This window comes from Strigops habroptila, chromosome 4 (genome assembly GCF_004027225.2).
Source record: "Strigops habroptila isolate Jane chromosome 4, bStrHab1.2.pri, whole genome shotgun sequence".
Taxonomy (NCBI): domain Eukaryota; kingdom Metazoa; phylum Chordata; class Aves; order Psittaciformes; family Psittacidae; genus Strigops; species Strigops habroptila.
Window position 1 is genome coordinate 69,898,443 of NC_046358.1, and position 19,001 is coordinate 69,917,443.

At 45.9% G+C, this 19,001-nt stretch overlaps 1 protein-coding gene across 1 annotated transcript in view; it reads right to left on the reverse strand.

The window, feature by feature from the left end:
- Nucleotides 1-274: 274 nt before the first annotated feature.
- The window catches only part of C4H16orf71 (chromosome 4 C16orf71 homolog), a 100,779-nt gene continuing 82,052 nt past the window's right edge, over nucleotides 275-19,001 (reverse strand). The window contains exons 23-29 of the mRNA XM_030482253.1: nucleotides 18,193-18,388; nucleotides 14,543-14,637; nucleotides 12,981-13,101; nucleotides 9,869-10,086; nucleotides 8,221-8,306; nucleotides 3,931-4,000; nucleotides 275-473 (exon numbers count right to left, since the gene is read on the reverse strand). Of these exons, the coding sequence (XP_030338113.1) occupies nucleotides 396-473; nucleotides 3,931-4,000; nucleotides 8,221-8,306; nucleotides 9,869-10,086; nucleotides 12,981-13,101; nucleotides 14,543-14,637; nucleotides 18,193-18,388 (864 nt within the window). The 3' untranslated portion in view covers nucleotides 275-395. The remainder of the gene's footprint in view (nucleotides 474-3,930; nucleotides 4,001-8,220; nucleotides 8,307-9,868; nucleotides 10,087-12,980; nucleotides 13,102-14,542; nucleotides 14,638-18,192; nucleotides 18,389-19,001) is intronic.

Genomic DNA, 19,001 nt, shown 5'->3' on the forward strand with positions numbered 1-19,001 from the left:
TGTCTCTCAATAATGTCTCTGAGGCCTGGGGAAGATGGAGTCCCCAGGCATCTGAGAGAAAGACAGCAGTGAACACCTGCCCCTGGATTTGCTTTACTTCTTGAGTTTTTCCCAGCCAGAGGAATGCTCCGATCCCTGCTCCACAAATACAACCAGATTGCCTCTGAATGCATTCCACTAGAAACCACGGCTACGGTTCAGAAAGATTTGTTCATGAGCACTGATCCTGTCTCCCACCACTCTCATTTATCTTACTGATGCTAATACCATACTTCAGACATTATGTTTTAATGACAAACACCAGTGCTCTTAGAGGCTGGGAGTCCCCTGAGTGTCCATCTGCACAGATACCAGCAGCGGCATCCACCCATGCCTGGAAGCCTGGACCATCTTGGCTAGCAATCCTGGGATTCAATCTGGTGGATGCTCTCAGATGTCAGGGTGTCAAAAAAGCAACAGAGCAGGTCTTCAGCCTGGGAAGAAAAGAAGGAAGGGGTTGGGGGAGAGCTGTGAGTTCTGTGAGATTCTTCTTTCAGAGTTAGGTTTCTGTGCAAGCAGCAAGCAGGCAGCACAGTGAAGATGTTTACCAGGTTGAATTAATCCCAGCCCAGAGGCAGCTCTGAGTGTCCTGCAGCAGGAAAATGTCTGCTAGCTGTGACCACTGTTTGGCTGTTCTCAAGAGTCACATATTCAAGGAACTGAAGAAAACCAACAACATGCAAAGTGCCAAGCAGGACATCTAACTCCCTCCCCAGCTGCTCTGCCTCTCCTTTCCAAACCTCGCTCCTGTGTGGCTCTTTGGCATGGCTGCTCCATGGATAGGGAGACCAGCTCAGTGCCAAGGACTTCAGGCAGGACCAGTCTGTCATTCAACTGGGCTAATGAACACCGTGTTGCCTTTAAGCATTATACATGCTGTGCTGAAGTCCACCCCACACAGCCCTTGGGCCCTCCTCCTGCCAGCGCTCTGCCCCTCCTCATAGGTTTTTAGGTCTCTTTTACAGGACTCCAGCCCTTCTGCCTGCTGCTGAGGGGCTAAGGATCCTGCCAGTGGTGGCTGGGATGTGTTTTCCCTGTGTTGCTCTGGTGCAGTCCCAGGTTTCAGCTGCCTCTGCAGGGAGAGAGATGCTGGAGCAGCCATTGTGGCTGCTGGCAAAAGCTCCAGGGCTCCAGGCAGAGCAGAGGGATTAGCACTGCCTGCCAGTGAAGGCTTGATTGTACATTCCTGGGCTCATATTGAGGAATGGCTGTGCAGAGCCCGTGCTACCTCCCTGCTGTGACGTGCTAACAGCGGCAGGTCAGTGACCAGAGGCCACCCCAGCCTCACAATCTCATCCTAGCCATAGTGTGTGTGAGGAGAAACTGTTCAGCCATAGGACATCCCAGTCTGAAGGCTGAGCACAGCACTCCCTGACAGCTGTTATCGCTTGGGAGGTTCCAGTTTGGGTATGGACCATGTGCAAGGACATCTGGGACCGCCTTATAGAGGTCCACTGGAAGATCAAGAGCCCCTAATGATGTCCCCAACAAAACATGGCTTTATCATTTCCAGATATGAACTGGCCTGCATGTGTCCAAGAGAAGCCTGCATGGGGAGCAGGCATCTGCAGGGTCACTGCATGAGCATAAGGAACCTCTAAAGCATGGATTCACCTGCTCCTAAGGTACATGTTTCAAATAGGGGAGGTGAAAAGTGCTATAGAAATGCTGCTTCTCTCAGGGACTGCAGGAGGCAGACAACTAGGCCAAACACATGTCAGCACTAAAACAGTCCACATTTGTAAAGAGGGTTTCTCATCCTATTGGCTAGTCCCATATCACACAGGGAGCAAGCACAAAATTCCTTTTCACTTCCATGGCTCAACTTCACTAGTAAACACCACAGCTCTGCTCAAACCATGCGGATTTGAAATCCATGTTCATTTAACCCTCCTGAACTTTACCTGATATCATGGTGTTGCTCATTAGCTTTGACCTGGAAAGCCTGGCTGGCATTTCATAAACTCATTAGCAAGAGATCAGAGGATCAAACACCGTTTCTAGGGACATCCTTTGAGGTACAGTCATCCCCTGGTGAGCTTGCTCCTCAGATCTCGCTCTGCGATCATAGAATCATAGAGTAGTTTGGGTTGGAAGGGACCTTCCAAGGTCATCTAGTCCAACCCCCATGCAATGAGAAGGGAGATCTTCAACTAGATCAGGTTGCTAGGACCACATCCAGCTTGGCCTTGAATGTTGCCAGGAATGGGGCATCCATCACCTGTCTGGGCAATGTGTGCCAGGATTTTACCACCCTCACTGTAAAGACTATTTTCCTCACATCCAGCCTGAATCTCCCCTCTTTTAGCTTAAAACCATCACCCTTCGTCCTTGTCACAACAGGCCCTGCTGAAAAGTCTTTCCCCATCTTTCTTATAGGTCCCTTTTAAGTGAAAGGCTGCTCTAAGGTCTCCCCGGAGTCTTCTCCAGGCTGAACAACCCCAGCTCTCTCAGCCTTTCCTCATAGCAGAGGTGTTCCATTTCTAAACCTACCCTGAACTTTGGAGCAAAAGGCCTATTTGAAAATAAACATTATTTGCTGCTGTGCATCTTATAACCCACAATGCGGAGCGTGGCATCCACTGCTGTCCCAGGACTAGACTCATGGCCTAAACTCTGAGCTGCTGTGAGTAGTCACTGCTTCCACCAGCACCAGAGGGATTCTATTCAATGCCCCAGGCTCCCCGCAGGAGGGAGAAGGGCTGAGCATATTTGTTTTCCTCTTATCAATCACAGAAAGCACGCTAAGCCTTTTGCTGATAGGCTGATTCCCCATAGCTGTGAAGCAGAAGGGATTTTATGTCAGCCAGAGATAAGTCATGTCCTTTTCAAAGCAAATCAGAAAACAGCCTGGACTTGCTGCCCTGTCACATCACTTGGCAACAGCCTGGCACTCTGGAAGTAGTGAGCGCCATGCGATGACAGCCTTGCAGCTATCACAGACCTTCCCTGGCAGTGCCTACAATCCCAGCTACACCCGAGGAGAACACTACTGAGCCTCAGGGAAAGCTGCTGCAAACAGCAGCTGTATGACTTTGGGGAAGTTTGGGGCACTTTTGCCTGTATTAAAAGCAGGAACACAGACTTCAAAGAGGGTTCAGTGTCTTTTAAGGCTCAGTCCTTGGAGCACTGGTACTGAAGCAGCAGCTCTGATGTGTTACATGAGGTTACAAACACATCTCACTCTCCTGCTGTGCTTTTGGGGAAGCAAAAGGGATCCAGGGGAGAGGCTTGTCCCTTTGCTACTGTTCTCATTTTCCTCAGTTCTTTTACACCTCCTAGTCCTAATTCTTCAGGCACTGCCTCCTCTATCCAAATCTCTCATTTGTTTTGTACTAAACTTTGATGATTACAGCCAGAGTTTTAAAGGTATTTATGCAGTTTATTCCCATTAGCTGCCCACATGCCGCTTAGCATTTCCCTTCTTGGGATGAACTACTGAGAAAATATTCAGCTAGCCTATCCCTGGAATAGCTAGTGGCCTAATTTCTCCTCTTCCATTTGGATATGGGCTTCTGAGACAGAACTTCCCAATCATAGGACATGTGCCAGCTTGGCAGAAGGGCTGAATGAACATTTCCTGTCACTAATTATTGACATGTATCACAGATATCTTAAGAAGTGTTGATTCTTCATAAAAAGTAACTGACTTCTATAGAAAATATTGAATCTTTATCAAAATCTCCAAATATTTTGATTCAAAAGAGTGCCACCATTGTAATGTGAAGACAGTTTGTTGTGGTTTAAGCCAAGACTAGGGGCTTTCATGAGGCACTACCTCTGTCTTCTACAAGTTAAAATTTTCTTCTAAAATTCAACCAATTTTGACAACTTTCATTCATCAGAAGGACGCAAAGGACACAAATATGCACCATAGACTTCTCTACTTGCCTGATTCTCATTTTGAGGATAAAGGAGATGCTGCACAGTGCCCAGGACTGACTGCTTCTGCCAACTGACCCTGGGGGTAAAGGAAAATGGAAGCCAGTGTTACTTTGACATCCAAACTGTCAGAAACTGCAGATGACCCAGCTCTGAGGAGGACCATGCTCTGTGCCAGCAGTTCTGGCCGTGTGCATGTGTTACTGAACTTCTTTACACAGCTAAATCCTGGGGTTTACAAAGCTTTGTATAAATGGATTTGGATTCTTAAAATACAAGCCTTCAAACCAACAGTAATGACCTGTTGTGTAATGGGGTCTCTGGGGCAGTGGGAAATACATGTAAATGTAGATAGTCAGCTCTGTGCAAGGGTGGTCTTCCCAGCAAAGATAATGTGTGTGTTTTTCCCAAACCCCAGGACTATCTAAGCTGCCTTCAGCAGCAGGGTTTGCTTCACCAGTCCTTCTTTTGCTCTGGTCCACACACAAGCTGACCTGTAGCGATAAGACAAGGGGGCATGGGTTTAAACTAAACAGGGGAAGTTCAAGTTAGATATAAGGAAGAAGTTCTTTACTGTGAGGGTGGTGAGGCACTGGCACAGGTTGCCCAGAGAAGCGTTAAATGCTCCATCCTTGGCAGTGTTCAAGGCCAGGTTGGACAGAGACTTGGGCGACATGGTCTAGGGTGAGGTGTCCCTGGCCATGGCAGGGGATTGCAACTAGATGATCTTAAGGTCCTTTCCAACCCAAACTAGTCTGTGATTCTATAATTCTATAAGACATATTCAAGAGAAATTAAGAGGCAAGACACAAATTTCAAAATTGCCCTTTAAACTGACTCTGTGCACACTCAGAGTCTTAGGCTTGAAAATTCTCCAGAGGCTTTGGAAACCACTCCCTGCTCCCTGCCCCCATATCCAGGTGTTGTGCTTGGCAAGTTTTCTCCTCAGCAGTTTTCAACAGCTCCAATGTTTTACATCTCATGTGTTCATTTTTTTTTTTATTTCTACACCTCCTTCCCATCCAAAGCTCCCAGAGATGAGCTTCCTATAGGGATAACATCACTCCCTGCTAGCAGCAATTAGCACTTGGTAAGAATGCTTCATCAGAGAGAATAACATCCAGCTAAGTTCCTCAACACTTGACTTCTGTTCTGATTGCACCACATTGTCTACAGCCAGGAAGGCGTAAGGCTGAGTCTACACTCTGGTTTTCTTCTGATGCAGCTAGGTTTTGGGTGTGCTGGAGACAAACACTGCTCATCGATTTCAATACAATGTTAACTAGGTGAGTTCATAAAGACCGTGCACAACATAGTTGGGTCCTAACAATCTCATGAGCATCTGAAAGTACTTTTTAAAAGGTCAAGTAACCATAGAGCACTAATCACTATTAAATCAGTACCACCTATTAAGGCAGCTAAATCTTGTTTGTCATGCATAAAAAGCAGAGCCTGCCTTTCTTCCAGGAGCTGCTTTGAATCTACTTGTAAATTCTTCCTTCTGCCACCCTGCAGCTAGGAAATCTGGCTGTAAAAACAAGTTATGACAGGGAAAAATCAAATGCTTTATACTGGAGATACAGGCAGTTGGATGCTGACAGAACAAATAAGGTAAGTCTCACATAATTTTCCTTGTCTGTGGATAGGATTGTGTCACTTCCTTCTCCGGATTCTGCCCCAGTCTCTTCGGCTGTGCTTCAGCTTCTCCTCATCTCTTCCAAACACTTACTTCACTCTGCCCTCTGAGTTACCCTTGGCACCTGCCCAGATTCTCCCAGATTCCTGCTTCAGCTCCAATCTTGGCAGCCAGTCAAACTCACGGGCTGCTTTTGTGCCCCCACCTGCATCAATGTTGTCCCTTTCTCTTTTCTTCCTGCCCTTTGGTGCAGAAATAATGCCTTCATAGTTGTCCAGAGAACAGGCAGAGTGGGTGCTGCTGCTGCTGCACAATAATCACTACACAGTTATAAGGGTCTCTGTCTGTCTTCAATGCAACTGCTCTGCACAGCACATCCTCCAGTGACTGAATGCCTCTCCTGGAGGTGCCACTGCTAGAGCTGGCTTAGGAAAGCTTTAATAGGCTCTGAACTATGAGCAGTTACACTAGCAAAGTCCACATTGTTCCTCTCAACACCTGATTCCTCCTCTTCATCACAGCCCATCTCTGACATCATATCCCAGGCTTCCATACAGATGGCAACGTTTCTCTCTGTGGCACAAAGCCTAAATAATGTGGCTCAGCTGTGAATCAACTCCCAGGGCTGTAAAATAATATCTTACATTGAGGTGCTTCAGCAATGCAGCTGAAATGCAGGCCAGAACCTGTGCAGGTACTGGAATCCTGGGCTGTGGCAGGAAGAAGGAAACAAATACAGTGATTTAGGCAGTACAAGAAAGGTCCCATGGCTCCAGCTGGTGGAGCTGTAAGTGTAATTAACCTCAGATGTTATTCTGAAACGAAGATGTCTTAGCATGAAGTGTCCTTATGAGACACTGGTGGAGTCAGGCTGGGTTTTCAAAGATATTTGCAAAGTTGATTTTAAACAGTACAATGCATATGGTACAATAAAGGTGTGAGTTTATTGTTGCCACAGTGGATCTACCCAGTGATCTCTGCCTCCTGCCCATCCTCGGTCACAGCTCACCACCCTCCCTTCCACAAGCATCATCAATCACAAAGGCAGTTACTATTTTGTAGAGCTGGTTTGAAACGGCTGCATGATCACTACTTGTGGCACAGGGTAAGACGCAGTGCAGATCCTGCCCCTTGGGAGTGCCTCCTAACAGGCAGAATTTATGCACATGTACGTTGCTGTTCAGCAAGGAAGTTTATCCTTTGGAGAGCCAGCCATCCTGGCATAGAGCAGGATGAGGGGTGAAAACACAGCTGAGACTGGCACTTATTCCTCCCTGTGAATGGCAGTGAGAAGACACCACAAGGTTTGCTCTAGGGGTGCTGCCTTGAGACTGGCAATCATAAAACATATCAAGTTAAGTCTGCAGAAGAGGGAAGCATTGGGTTGGAGCTGATCTTGTTATGCAGCACCCATGACCCTGATGAACAAAAGCCTGGGGAAAACAAAGAGGTGGGGGATCTCTGCCAGTTCTGCTGACAGCCAGTCTCCCAGAACTACCTTCAGCAGTGATCTCTGGGCTTCCCAACAGCTCCCTTTTTCCCTGTAAATCAGGGAAGGAGTAGGATAAAACATATTAGAAAGATCTTGGGTGACTTGCTCTTTGCTTCCCCTTAGTGCTGTACTTTGCAGGGGGAAAGGTTTGGGATGTGGCTCCCGGGGGTGCGATTTTAAATGAATGGGAGCAAGGTCTAAATTTTGTCATTAGGTTCAAAATATTTTTGAGAAGTTACTGATGAAATTTGTTCCAACTGTTCTTCCCAGGTGTGGGTTTGTGACTGAGCACCATAACATTTCATCAAAGTATGAGAACTCCAAGGTGTCTACCAGCTTGGATGTTCAGATTTGACCCCCTTAATGCTTGTAAACCCCCAACAGCCTTGAATTCCATATTCCTGTCCCACTGACAGTGTTATCTGGAAGTCCTCCAGATGACTGGAGGTACAGCCACGGTCACAACAGTCTTATCAGTGTTGCTGCTGGACTGCTCTACACTGGCTGTGTCAGAAAAAAAGACTCTCTTGGCTTCCTCTGCCAGAGGAAACCATGTGCATGAGCCACACATGGCATTGTCAAATACCAGGCCCTGTGCAAGGAAACCTTCCCTCTGGGGAGCAGTGGGTTAATTGCCCTGCTAATCATTCCATTTCACTAATCAGTCCCTGCAGAGGGGTTCTGTTTGTTTTACCAGGCTCATACATCCTCTACCCAGCATTTCTGGTGATTTATTTAAGAAGCTAATTTTTGATTTTGCTCTCTGGCATTTATTTTAAGTTTGGGGTTTTTTTTCATAGCAAACATAGAATCTGCTCAGCTATTTCTCCTAGGAATTTTATTGATTCAGCAGGTCTATTCCCAATGTGAGCTCTTATTTCAGAGAATTCCCTGTATCCATGGAACCATGCCCCCAAGCCTCACAGACACCACAACTCAGTGCTTAAGGGCCTGAGTGTAGGACACATGGCTTTGAAACTGGGAAACATGCTGGCCCATTAACAACAACATGACTTAGGAAGGCTGGGTTGCCTTTGAGTGGCACCTGGCCTCATGGGAGTCTGAAATGGAAGTGAAGTACAGAGAAGAATGGCAGCTGCCCTCCCTCAGATCACAGGCTCTCTGGCAGAGGGTGAGACAGTGCTGGTAAAGCAATATTGTCCTCACTTACCTGTCCCGCAGGGAGTCGAAGCAAATGACTGCATTGTCTCGCTGTGCTGCCAGCACCAGACACAAACCATTCTTTAAGAGGGAACACTGCAAGAGGAAGAACAGAGTGTTGCTGTTGCTGTCCACTTAGGCAAGTCTGTAAGCCTCACTGATGAACTGCTGACAGCACAGATAACTGCTTGTGTGCTGTGTAAGGGGATGAAAGTCACAGAGCAACAGACTCATTCAAACTGAAAGAGTATCACGTCTGAACTGTTACTTGCCCTGCTCCTGTGGCATACTATTATTCCTGTTCCCTTCTCTCAGAGTGAAAATAAGCAGGTTATTTAGGTGTGTTATTCAGTTGCTAAGTCTGCTGGAAATAGGAATATGGAGGTACCAGACAATGTTGAGATATTGTAGCAGAACAATTATTACTTGAAAGAGCCCATCTCCCTTCTGGCAACGGAAAGCAAATGCTGTAATGTTCACCTTTGGCTCAACAGTGCCAGACCCTTCTGGAAACACTCCAGCTCTACCCAGAGCAATTCATCTCTGCCAGGAGGAAGTATTTCATGGCCAGGTGAGCAGTGCTGCTGCCATGGCTCTGCTTCCCACATGCTGATTTTTTTTGTCCTTCCTAGAGACCTGTGCACCTTCCCATGTGCAGTGGGATGGCATCCTAGGAGAGCCACAGGAGAAGGAAGAAGTGCTTACACTAATTGGATGCTAGGTGTAATTGCTGTTCTATACAGAGGTACTTCAAAGGGATGCTGTCAGTTTAAAAAATCACGACCTGAAAAGATCTTACCTGTTCTTATTACAGATAACACCGAAGACTCTTATAACTGAAAGGCTGGAAGCACCAATGTTTGTGTTTTTTCCGAGGGACTGCTGTGTGTCTCTGACAGCCCTTTGTTGATTGCTACTTCCAGCATAAGTAGTTTTCCCCCTTGTTTAGTCTGTGCTGTTGACAGCACTTTCTTGCACATTCTACCTTAGTGCTTTGCCCTAGAAAGGTTCCTGAGATGGTGGGCTTCTCCTGCACAAGTGCAAAGAGGCACTGATGTAGAGCAATCTATATCCTCATCCCAGTAGCACATATCATGCTTAAGCCCCAGGAGCACTTGCTCAAACCCCATGCTGGACTGCAGCTTAAGCTGTCAGCACCAACTAAATGGGAAGAAAAATGAAATCTGTGCCTAGGACTCCAGGGCACAGTCCAGAAAATGGAAGGGTTATTTAGCATTGTAGAAGAGGATTAATGGGGTGTGATTAGAAAAAGGGAAATATAAACTGTATTACATGTAAAACCAAGACAGGATACAGTGGCAGAACACACATAATAGCAGCAACTGCACACTGAAAGGTGAACTGAATAAAATGTTTAACGTGGACGTGCCATTCACATTAGGGACAGGTTCACACATAACAATGTCAAGGTTAGGTGTCAGCAAGGTAGTGGAGATACAGGAACACCAGGAACTAGCTAGTAAGGCACACTGCCACATCCCCTACCAGTGGTATTAGAGCTTGCATGCAGTGCTGTGCTAATACTGCTACTAAAGCAAGTTTGCTCTGAGCTAGCTGGATCCCCTAAGCACAGCATGGCATTAAACAGCTCCTGTTTTGTGTGAAGGAAGCAAAGCATGAGTCCAGCTGTTCCATACCTGCGCTGCAGCACTGCATCCTGCCCTGCTTAGTGTCTCAGAGATGTAGCAAGCTTGTGGCATGTCCAGGACAGTGAGACGTACTCCAGTCACTGTGAAATCTGTGGCAATGAGCTCCTCAAGCAGTTCCACATAAGAGGGGGGCTCTGAACCCCGAAGGCTCATCCCAGGCAATATGAGGCAAGTGGTTTGGCAGAGGTTGTCAAGCAATGGCCGATCTGAAAGATCAAAGCACAATACACGCTTGTTTTATACCTACTCCCCACAACTGGCAGCCCTCCAAGTAATTCTTCCTGGCCACAGACCAGTAACTGGAAGATCTGAGGCCCTCAGGCATTGTTATATGGTTTGGGATGTTTGCAGATGCAATTGCTCACCCTGAGCTGTTGAACTGCTGAGTGCCTATGTGTATGTATCTGGAGATCACAAGACAGCAATAGTGACCCCATTTCAGGAGTCAGACAAGGACAACTGCTGCTTTGCTACAGGAGATACTAGTCCATTTAATTTCTTCCAAGCAAAGAAATCTGTTAATCCAGCTGCTTTTTATAATCCAAAATGTAATTCTGAACCAGCATACATAAGACTTAATGTATTTCATATTTTCCTCATGATAAATCTGCCTGTTCATTAGGCAGCAGCTTTGTGATAACGATCCCCTCGAAAGGAGAGGCTTCTTTGTGTGCAAGAGCTACCTCTAGTGTTCAAGATGAGGCCACCAAGTGAAGGATGTGTCTGGCTCGCTGGAGGCACTTACTATATTGTTCCTGACAGTTCAGGGATCACGTGTGCTTGCTTTTCCAGGACAGTGACTCTTTGAAATACATTTTCTGAGACACAAACACATCAAGGCTGAACACTGGTCTCCTTTCGACTCTGCTTAGACATCTTCAAAGCAAAATCATCCTCACGCAGCAGGAAAATAGGGGCACATCATTTAAGATGCATTCCCACCACCGGGCTGTTCAAAGCTTGCAGAATACCTGTGCTCTCTCCACAACAAACTATTTTTTTTCTATTTTATTTTCTGCACTCTCTTCTAAAAATTAAGAAGTACTTCAGTCACAGCAAACCTGGGCACAAGCCTGGTCCTTTCTCATCATGCAGTAAGTTGATGGGGGACATACCCTGCAGCAACAGCAATACAGGATGTTTTGGACTGGGAGCACCTGCAAGTCTCCTCGTACTGCAGCTTTGTGCTCTGAACACAGTCTGAGCTGACGTACCCCACCAGAAACACAATGATGTGATTGCATCTCTGCAGCCACCCAGACAACTACACGCAGAACAGCCTGGTCATCGCAACAAAGCTGCTGTTGGTCACCAAACTCTTCTTTCAGGACTCATACAACAGCCTTGGGAATGTCAGTAACAAATCATAGAATATGAGGTTGGAAGGGACCTCAGGGATCATCTGGTCCAACCTTTCTAGGCAAAGCACGACCTAGACTGGATGTCCCAGTACCCTGTCCAGCCTAATCTTAACTGTGTCCAGTGTTGGGGAGTCCACCACTTCCAATGGCTGGTTGTTCTCACTGTGAAAAATTCTCCTCTTATGTCCAGTCAGAATCTCCCCTGGGATTAATTTGTGCCCATCACCCCTTGTCTTTTCCATGTAACTCCTTGTAAAAAGGGACTCTCTATTTTCTTTGTAGCCACTCTTTAAATACTGGAATAATGTCGCGAGATAGGTCTCACCCCCCCTACAGGCATCAGTCAATTCTTAAACCTTCATGCAGTCAGTCTCTGCTGTATTAATGGCTATAATAACAAGGTCTTTCTTAGGTCTGCAACCTAAGAAAGCAGCTTGCCAGAGGATTGGCAATTTTTGCAATGATCATGAAGCATGTGTGGAGCATAACCTAAAGCCAAACTAAGACACTGGAAAGAATTAATTGATAATTACCTTGGGTAAAAGGTAATCTTCTTCAGAGACACCCCCTATCTCCCCCAGGTGACTTTGTGCCTCCCAAGTAGCTCTGCTGGCATTAAAGCAAAGGCCTTGGCTTACAGCATCCTCCTTGCACTTCTACATGTGCTGTCTTACGCACCTGAAGGTAGGGGTCAATGCCCAAAAGCCCTACATCAGTAAGGGGTTAAGGTGGGATGTGATCGTCAGTAGTTCTGTGGCATTTTTATCATACTTTTTGCCAGTCCACAGCAATCTTGTGGTTTTACAGCTGGGATTAACAACTGCAGCACACAGGTGCAGCACAGGAACTCAGCTGTCCACCCTCCTGCTTGCCAGTCACATCACAACAAGCTACAGGAATGAGAATGGCCCAGTTCCAAACCAGTCTACTCCCCAGTGAACACCACAGAGATGCTTTACCTGGTCACTGCTTATTCACAAAGGCTCAAAATCAATCCACAATATCCCAACATGGGAGCATCCCCATGTGTTAGTTACACCTTCTGACATAAATGATGTTGCATGACAGCCTGTGGTGTGTACGTGCCTATCAAGTAAAATAGCAGAAAAGGCTGAGAAACTAGGTGTCTGAGGGAAGTGAGAGGTTTTCTGAAGCTTCAACTTCAAGGTCCGAGCAGCGATAAGCGGAAGTCATTTTGAGCTGGCAGCTGTTCATCAGCTAGTGGGAACTGAATGAGATCTCAGTCCAGTTCCTGAGAGTGAGGCGGCCACAATGCCAAAAGCACTAAAGCATAAATTGTATTTACCTACTCACAGAACAACACATCTCACCATCGCCCACCCCTGCGGTGTGTTGGCCTCTCCTGTGGCAAGCTTTGAATGGAGATGCAAACCACTGTGGCCAAGTCAATGCTTAAATGCAGCGTGAAAGTCCAGCAGAGAAATGTGCACTACTGCTTACACGAGATGTGTGACAGTGCTGGTTCTTCTGCTGGTCGTAAGGTTGGCACTTCTGAACAGCCCTGCATTTCAACCCATGAAAGACTGGCAGTGGAAGGGCCTGGCAGGTAAACAGTTAAATGGCTGGACTCCACTGGAGCTGTTCTTTGCAGCTCGGAGCTGTCTCTCCCTTCTGAAAGGACATCAATACCAAATCTTGCTGCCACCAGATGGTTTGTCTTGCTATCCAATTAATCAATAACAGTCTCAATCTATAATAAGAGTTACGCATTTCCTTACCAAGGTTGCATGGTTGCTCAGAGCCCAGTGAACTGAGATGCCCTCGTGCTCCACGCTTTATAATCTTGCGCTGCTTCTTGATTCCTGAACTGACTATGGGGTCACGTTTCAGGTTATAGATCTGCAGGAGGGAAGGGAGAGAGAGGCAAGTCATGGGAACACCATTACCTGATCAGGAAGGATAACACTTCAGATGTATTGATTGAGGCAAGCTGTGAAGCTTTTGTTGTGTACTTCTGTAATTGCAGCCCAGGAAACACCTGCTTGTCTAGAGACACAAGAACATTTTGCATGCATTGTATTTATCTTTATTGGGGCTTAATTCAGCACAGCATCTTGACATCCTTTTAAAGGTCCTGTATACAGACATCTTTTAAGGTCTTTGCTCCCAGCTTTTCAAGGCCAGAAACTCAAGGACTGTGAGTGTCTGACATTTTTATCCAGTGTGAAGTGGCTCCCTTCCGTCTCCGTATGAACTGGTATATCTCTGCATCCCAGCACAGTGCAGCAATGATGCGCTGGTGCTGAGTTGCAGAGGGAGAGCATCCACATTACAGATGTGGCTAGCTGCTTCCAGTTCCAGAGCTACTCTCCTTGGACTAACTTAGCTGGGTCACCTCTCTGCCACGTGGACAAAAGCAACGTGGGTCAAAAATTTCCAGCCCCTCGTTGGGCACAACCAAATTGTTTCAAAGTCTGGTTTTGAGAAGAAAATGATCAGAGTGGAAATGACATACAAAACTAGTGGAACAAGAAAGACTGTTTCATTTTAGCCATTGGCAAACTACAGTGGTTTGAATTAGAGACCAGCAGCATGAGGGCCAGACGAGCAGAGCAGACTACAGCGGTACTGGTAGGCTGCTTGGCACTGCCCCAAGGCAAGCTGAGGGGCAAGAGTGTGAGTCTTTATGCCTCTATCTATGGGCAGGGAAAGAGGCAGGCAGTCAGCAGCTCTGCAAGCAGTGCCTTTACAGCTTGAGATGTCTCACACAGACAGCTCCACTCTTTGCATTGCTATGGTCTGGTACCTCTGCGCATAGGGCACAAGGGACAATACCCTTGTCACACAAACAGGACAGTGCTCACCCTGTGAGCATGTGAATGTGTGCAGACCCTGTGGGAGACACTCAGCAACCAGTGAGTTACATTACCACCCGTCCCTCTTCATCTGCGTTCCTGGATGCTACATGAGAAAATCTGGATAAGAAGCAGCCTCTGGGCCAGCTATGCCTTAGCAATCATCGATGATGTTGCTATCCCTCTCTGTGACCTGCTTCCACAGCAATGTTGACTTTGTCTGGGAACTTTGCTTCTAAAGTATGAGCCCTGAATTTACAGCACAGGTTACTGAACAAACATATCCAGAAAAGCACTTTTCCACTGAGGCTGTCTGGGTCAATACAAAGTGAGCACCTTGTGGTAGGAACATCCACAGGAGAAGGAAATCTCAGCAGCTGGTGAAACACAGCAAAAAAGCATCATCTAAAGCATAATAAGAAAGAAGGACCAAAGCTATTGCTCTGACACAGCAGGATACTTATCAGGAAAGGGCAGAATCTTACCTCTTCCTCTTCTAATGTCTGACACTCGGTGTAGCACAGCCCTTCTGGGAAAAACAGCTTCATATCCTGGACAGCTATTTGATAGGATTCGGAGCCTGAGAGATAAACACAATGAGAAGATTCTCTCAGGCCATGAATTAAACATTCTCTAGACTCACACTCATCTTTCGGAGAGACTGATGATGTGCAATGTACTGAAGTAATTGCTTTAAAGGCCAGCTGTTCTGTACAGTAATAGCAAACATTTTAAACCATTATATTTAGAATAGTTTCATTGCCTTCTTGGTGTTGTGATTCTGTCCTATTATCACTCAGCTGCTTGTTCATGTAAACAAGACTCCTATTTCCTAACAGAGTAGTCAAGGGAATCGTGTTAAGGAGCCTGTGAACCTCTTCAATACCAGCTCCAATCCCCCATTTTTGTTCCCTTGCTTCTGGATCACATCAGGCTGGTTTTACTGAATGGCAAGGAGATACTAGTTGGTAAAACAAATGTGCCTTGTAACAATAATGCAAGTCCCAAATATGCTGGGGGCTCTGACTTACAACAGAAATCAGAATTAGTGTTAGACATTGCTGATGGAAATTGAGACTGGGACAGGCACACAGAGAAAAAACATGAGGATCATGGAAGGAATGGAGAAACATCTGAAGAGTTAAAACTAAAAGACCTTGGCTCGTTTGACCCAACATGATACAAAGCTGAGAAGGAATCTGATTTCTGGTAAACACATCAGGGTAGAAAAGGTCAGAGAATAAAAACCAACTACTTAAAATTAAAGTACAGGTGTTGGCACAAGAACAAATGGATACAAATTGGGTATGACTATATTTAAGTTTGAAAATATAAGAAGAATTTTAGCGATCAGAGCAGTGAAGTTCTGTCACAACCATGCCATTGGGGTGGATGCTTATGAAAGGGAATATATGATGGGGTTGTCTGTGGAGGAATTAACTGAACTCAGTGACTTGAGAGGTCCCTCCAGGCTCAGCATCTGAATATCCTTATAAAGCAACAGTGTTATAAAGCATTATTCAGAATGCTTTGAGATTTGTGGGTGGAAAATGTTAGAGAAGGAAAAGCTATTTCTATATAACTGGAGTTCAGATAGATTGTCAATTGCTGGCACAGATCCCATACTCCTGGGATACAAATACACAAAAAGCAAATATCCTCTGAAATATTACCACCTTTGCAGGCTATGCATTCAAAGAATCACATCTTACTGTTCTTACAGCACTCAGCCCTGTCTGAACTTCATAATTCCAGCTATTATATAGCCAGTCTTTAACACAGCAGTTTACAATCCTGAGATCGCCTAAGTCATCAGCATGTAAGTTGTGCTGGATCCTTTATATATCTCTGAGCCAAATCTTCCTTGTTTAAGTAACTGATGCCATTACAGAGGACACAAATGCTCCCAAAGCTTGCAACACTTTTACTCTCCCTTTGCTCAAAGTATAAGACTGTATAACGAAGATCTTTGGGTTCAAGACTGTAAGAGATCTTTGGGTTCAAGAAAAAGCACTATACAATGACTTTGTAAGACCCAGAAGAGATGAGAGCAGTGCAGGTTTACCACTGCAACCTGGTCTTCATCTCCACTGAATTTCCCCAATTGCTTTGGGAGGAAACATACAGCTGGAGTTTGCTCTACTTCAGCAAGGTGGCATTAACTAGAGACCTCCCTCAGCTGGAGCAAAACTGAGCAGGCGCAGTATTCCCTCCTAGGAGAAGATGGTCTTCCACAGCCCTCCCAAATGATTACTCACACAGTCATTCAACAATTCCTGCTTAACTTGTAGGTAAATGTTTCACCCCAATTGGAGGACAAGCTCTTGGAGGTGCAAGAGGTTATGAATGCTCCTTTCCTTATGGGCAGACACCTCCCTGGCACAGAGCTGGATCAGATCTTGAGCCAGTGAGTACACCAGTTACAGCTGCTGCCAGTCTCCTTGGATGTGTGCAAGGATGGCTCTGTGAGCCAGGCACATTGCTGCCCTCAACACAAGCACAGGCTGGGCTAGAGGATGGGTGGTGGCCAGCTAAGTGCAGCTCTGTGCTCAGCCCAGCCTTAGGAGTGAGCAGGAATCTGAAAGGAATCAATCCCTAATCTGAGGGCTTCTCTAACACAGTGAGCTCCCCCAGTGAAAGACAGGGTGAGACTTGGCTTCTCTTACTAATATAAAGTAATCTTTAGCTGAGCTATGCTAGAGATGCTCTAACGGTAGCATGGGCATCTTAAGTTTGGGGTATATATTAGTCATTATTAGCTGAGAGTGAAAAGTTCTCATGCTCAAGGCAACCTGCATACACAAGCCATTAAATTTAAGAGCAAAAGAAGCAGGGGCTGATCGTGGAAAAGTATTGGCTGAAGAGCCCTGACCATTCCTTTTGTGTAGGTAGATCCTGCTCTTCAGTCACTCCCATGAATGAGATCATGCAAGTGGTGTGAGATCTCTCTTGGTTTAGTCTTGTTCCTAAGGATTACGATCATGTCTGATTAAAAACCCCAAGGTTCTACCTCAAGGGGTTTATTCTCTCCCCCAGGCTGTACATAGGGTCTACGTCATTCCCTATCAGTTCTCCTCACAAGATCACCTGATGTGGACAAAAAGAGAGATTTGACAGCACAGAATACAATAGAAAGAACCAAATAATCCAATCTTGACAAGAAAGTTCTTCTGGAACATGAAGGTACACAGTGTCTGCTCGCTCACACTAGAAAGTGTTTATAGAAACTACTGCTTTTATTATTTTCACATCTCTTTAACCACATACAGCACAATCAGCACCACACTGAGGAAAAACACTGTTCATGGGCAGTGAATTAATGATGCTTAATTCCCTATGAATGTTTGAATTCTATCCTTCCCTCCCTGTGGCAGCAGCCCAGCCCCCCTCCAGCAATACCCTTGGTTCTCTACAGGCCGCTCTCTCCAGCAATACTTCCCATTTTCCCCTCCTTCACCCCCACTTCCAGCTATCTGCCATCCCACCTCCCACTGCAGCACCCTAGTTCCCTCCTTGCAGGCAGATGAGCTGGTTCAGCATCCAGGTGCTGACTAACTGGTGTGCCTCTGCTGATGTGGCAGCTGGCAAGAGCCTCTCCAAATGGAAAACAGCCGAGTTTACCTGCTTTCCTCAGGGAAAGCCATTTTTGATCACCTCTCTCTAGCCAGTCATTAATGTTTGGAGATGTTACAGGAACTCAGTATCTTGGAGTCTTTTATCCTTCCGTGGAATCTGGTTGCAGTTGGTCAATGGGTTATGAAGTTACCAGGAGGGTAACTTCCAAGCAGAGAGCAGAAGGATGGGTTCTTGGGGATAATTACAAAATAACCAAGCTAAAAGTACAAAATGACCAAGCAGTGCAGAGAATCAGAGGAAATCTGTCCTGGTGGAAGGCAGAGCTAGGGCTGTTCTGGGAAGAAACCTTCTTTTTATATGTCTTGCTGGGTTATACTTCACAGCTTGAGACATACTCAGCTCAGCCACCAAGACAACAGTGAAAGCCTTCTAGGGGATAATAGTCTCTACCACCTGCCAAGGCTAGACCTGCATTGACAACGCAGGAGGTGACAGCACATAATGTATCTTTTCCATTGGCATATCTGAGCCTTTGGACTTTTCTTTTACAAAAACCTACCATAAAATCCATTTTGGACCATGCTGATGCCATACTGAGCCCTCCAGAGAGACGGATCTACTGCTTGGGCTACTTTAGGATCCTCTGGCCCCAATAAATCTATCAGCTTCTTCACAGCATTTGGCCTCTGAAGACACAGCACGAGAGCAGCGTCTGAGGTAAGGTAGGAACAGTGAGCTTCTAAAACAGCAGGATCCTGAAAAGAAATAACAGAGACAAAACAGGTTACAATGAACAGTGTTAGTGAGTGCTGGGTACATCCCAGCTTTCCTGATCTGTTTTCTCCTCTTCATCATGTATGTGCTAGTAATCTCTGCAGGCAGAGCTTCCAGAGTACATACCATGGCCACTAAGCCAGCATTTGCTGTTACCTTCACCAGGTAGCAGAAGGTCTAGTTCCCACCCTAAGTCCACACAGACCTAAAGAAAAAGTTAATCACCAATCTTAAGCCATAGCAGCTTGTGGTTCTAGTCCCCATGGTCCTAGATCAGCCAACAGTAGGTCTTATACATACAAACAATTTCAGCAGTAATTTCCTCAATGTTTTAGTAAGAAAGGAAACCAAATCCTATTCCTGGAAGCCTTGTGCTGTGCTTGTTCTGCATATCTGTACATGCCAGGTACATGTACAGAGGTGGAGTTCATTTTCAGGGGATAAGGATGAAAACAAATTACTACTCTGCAGTTTACTCATCTACTACTGACCCTTTGATTTATGCTATAACCCTTTTCGCTCGACCTTCAATATGACACAGGGATAGAGTGGAAGCAGTGGGTATTAGCGATATCAACAGGGTCATAAATGCTC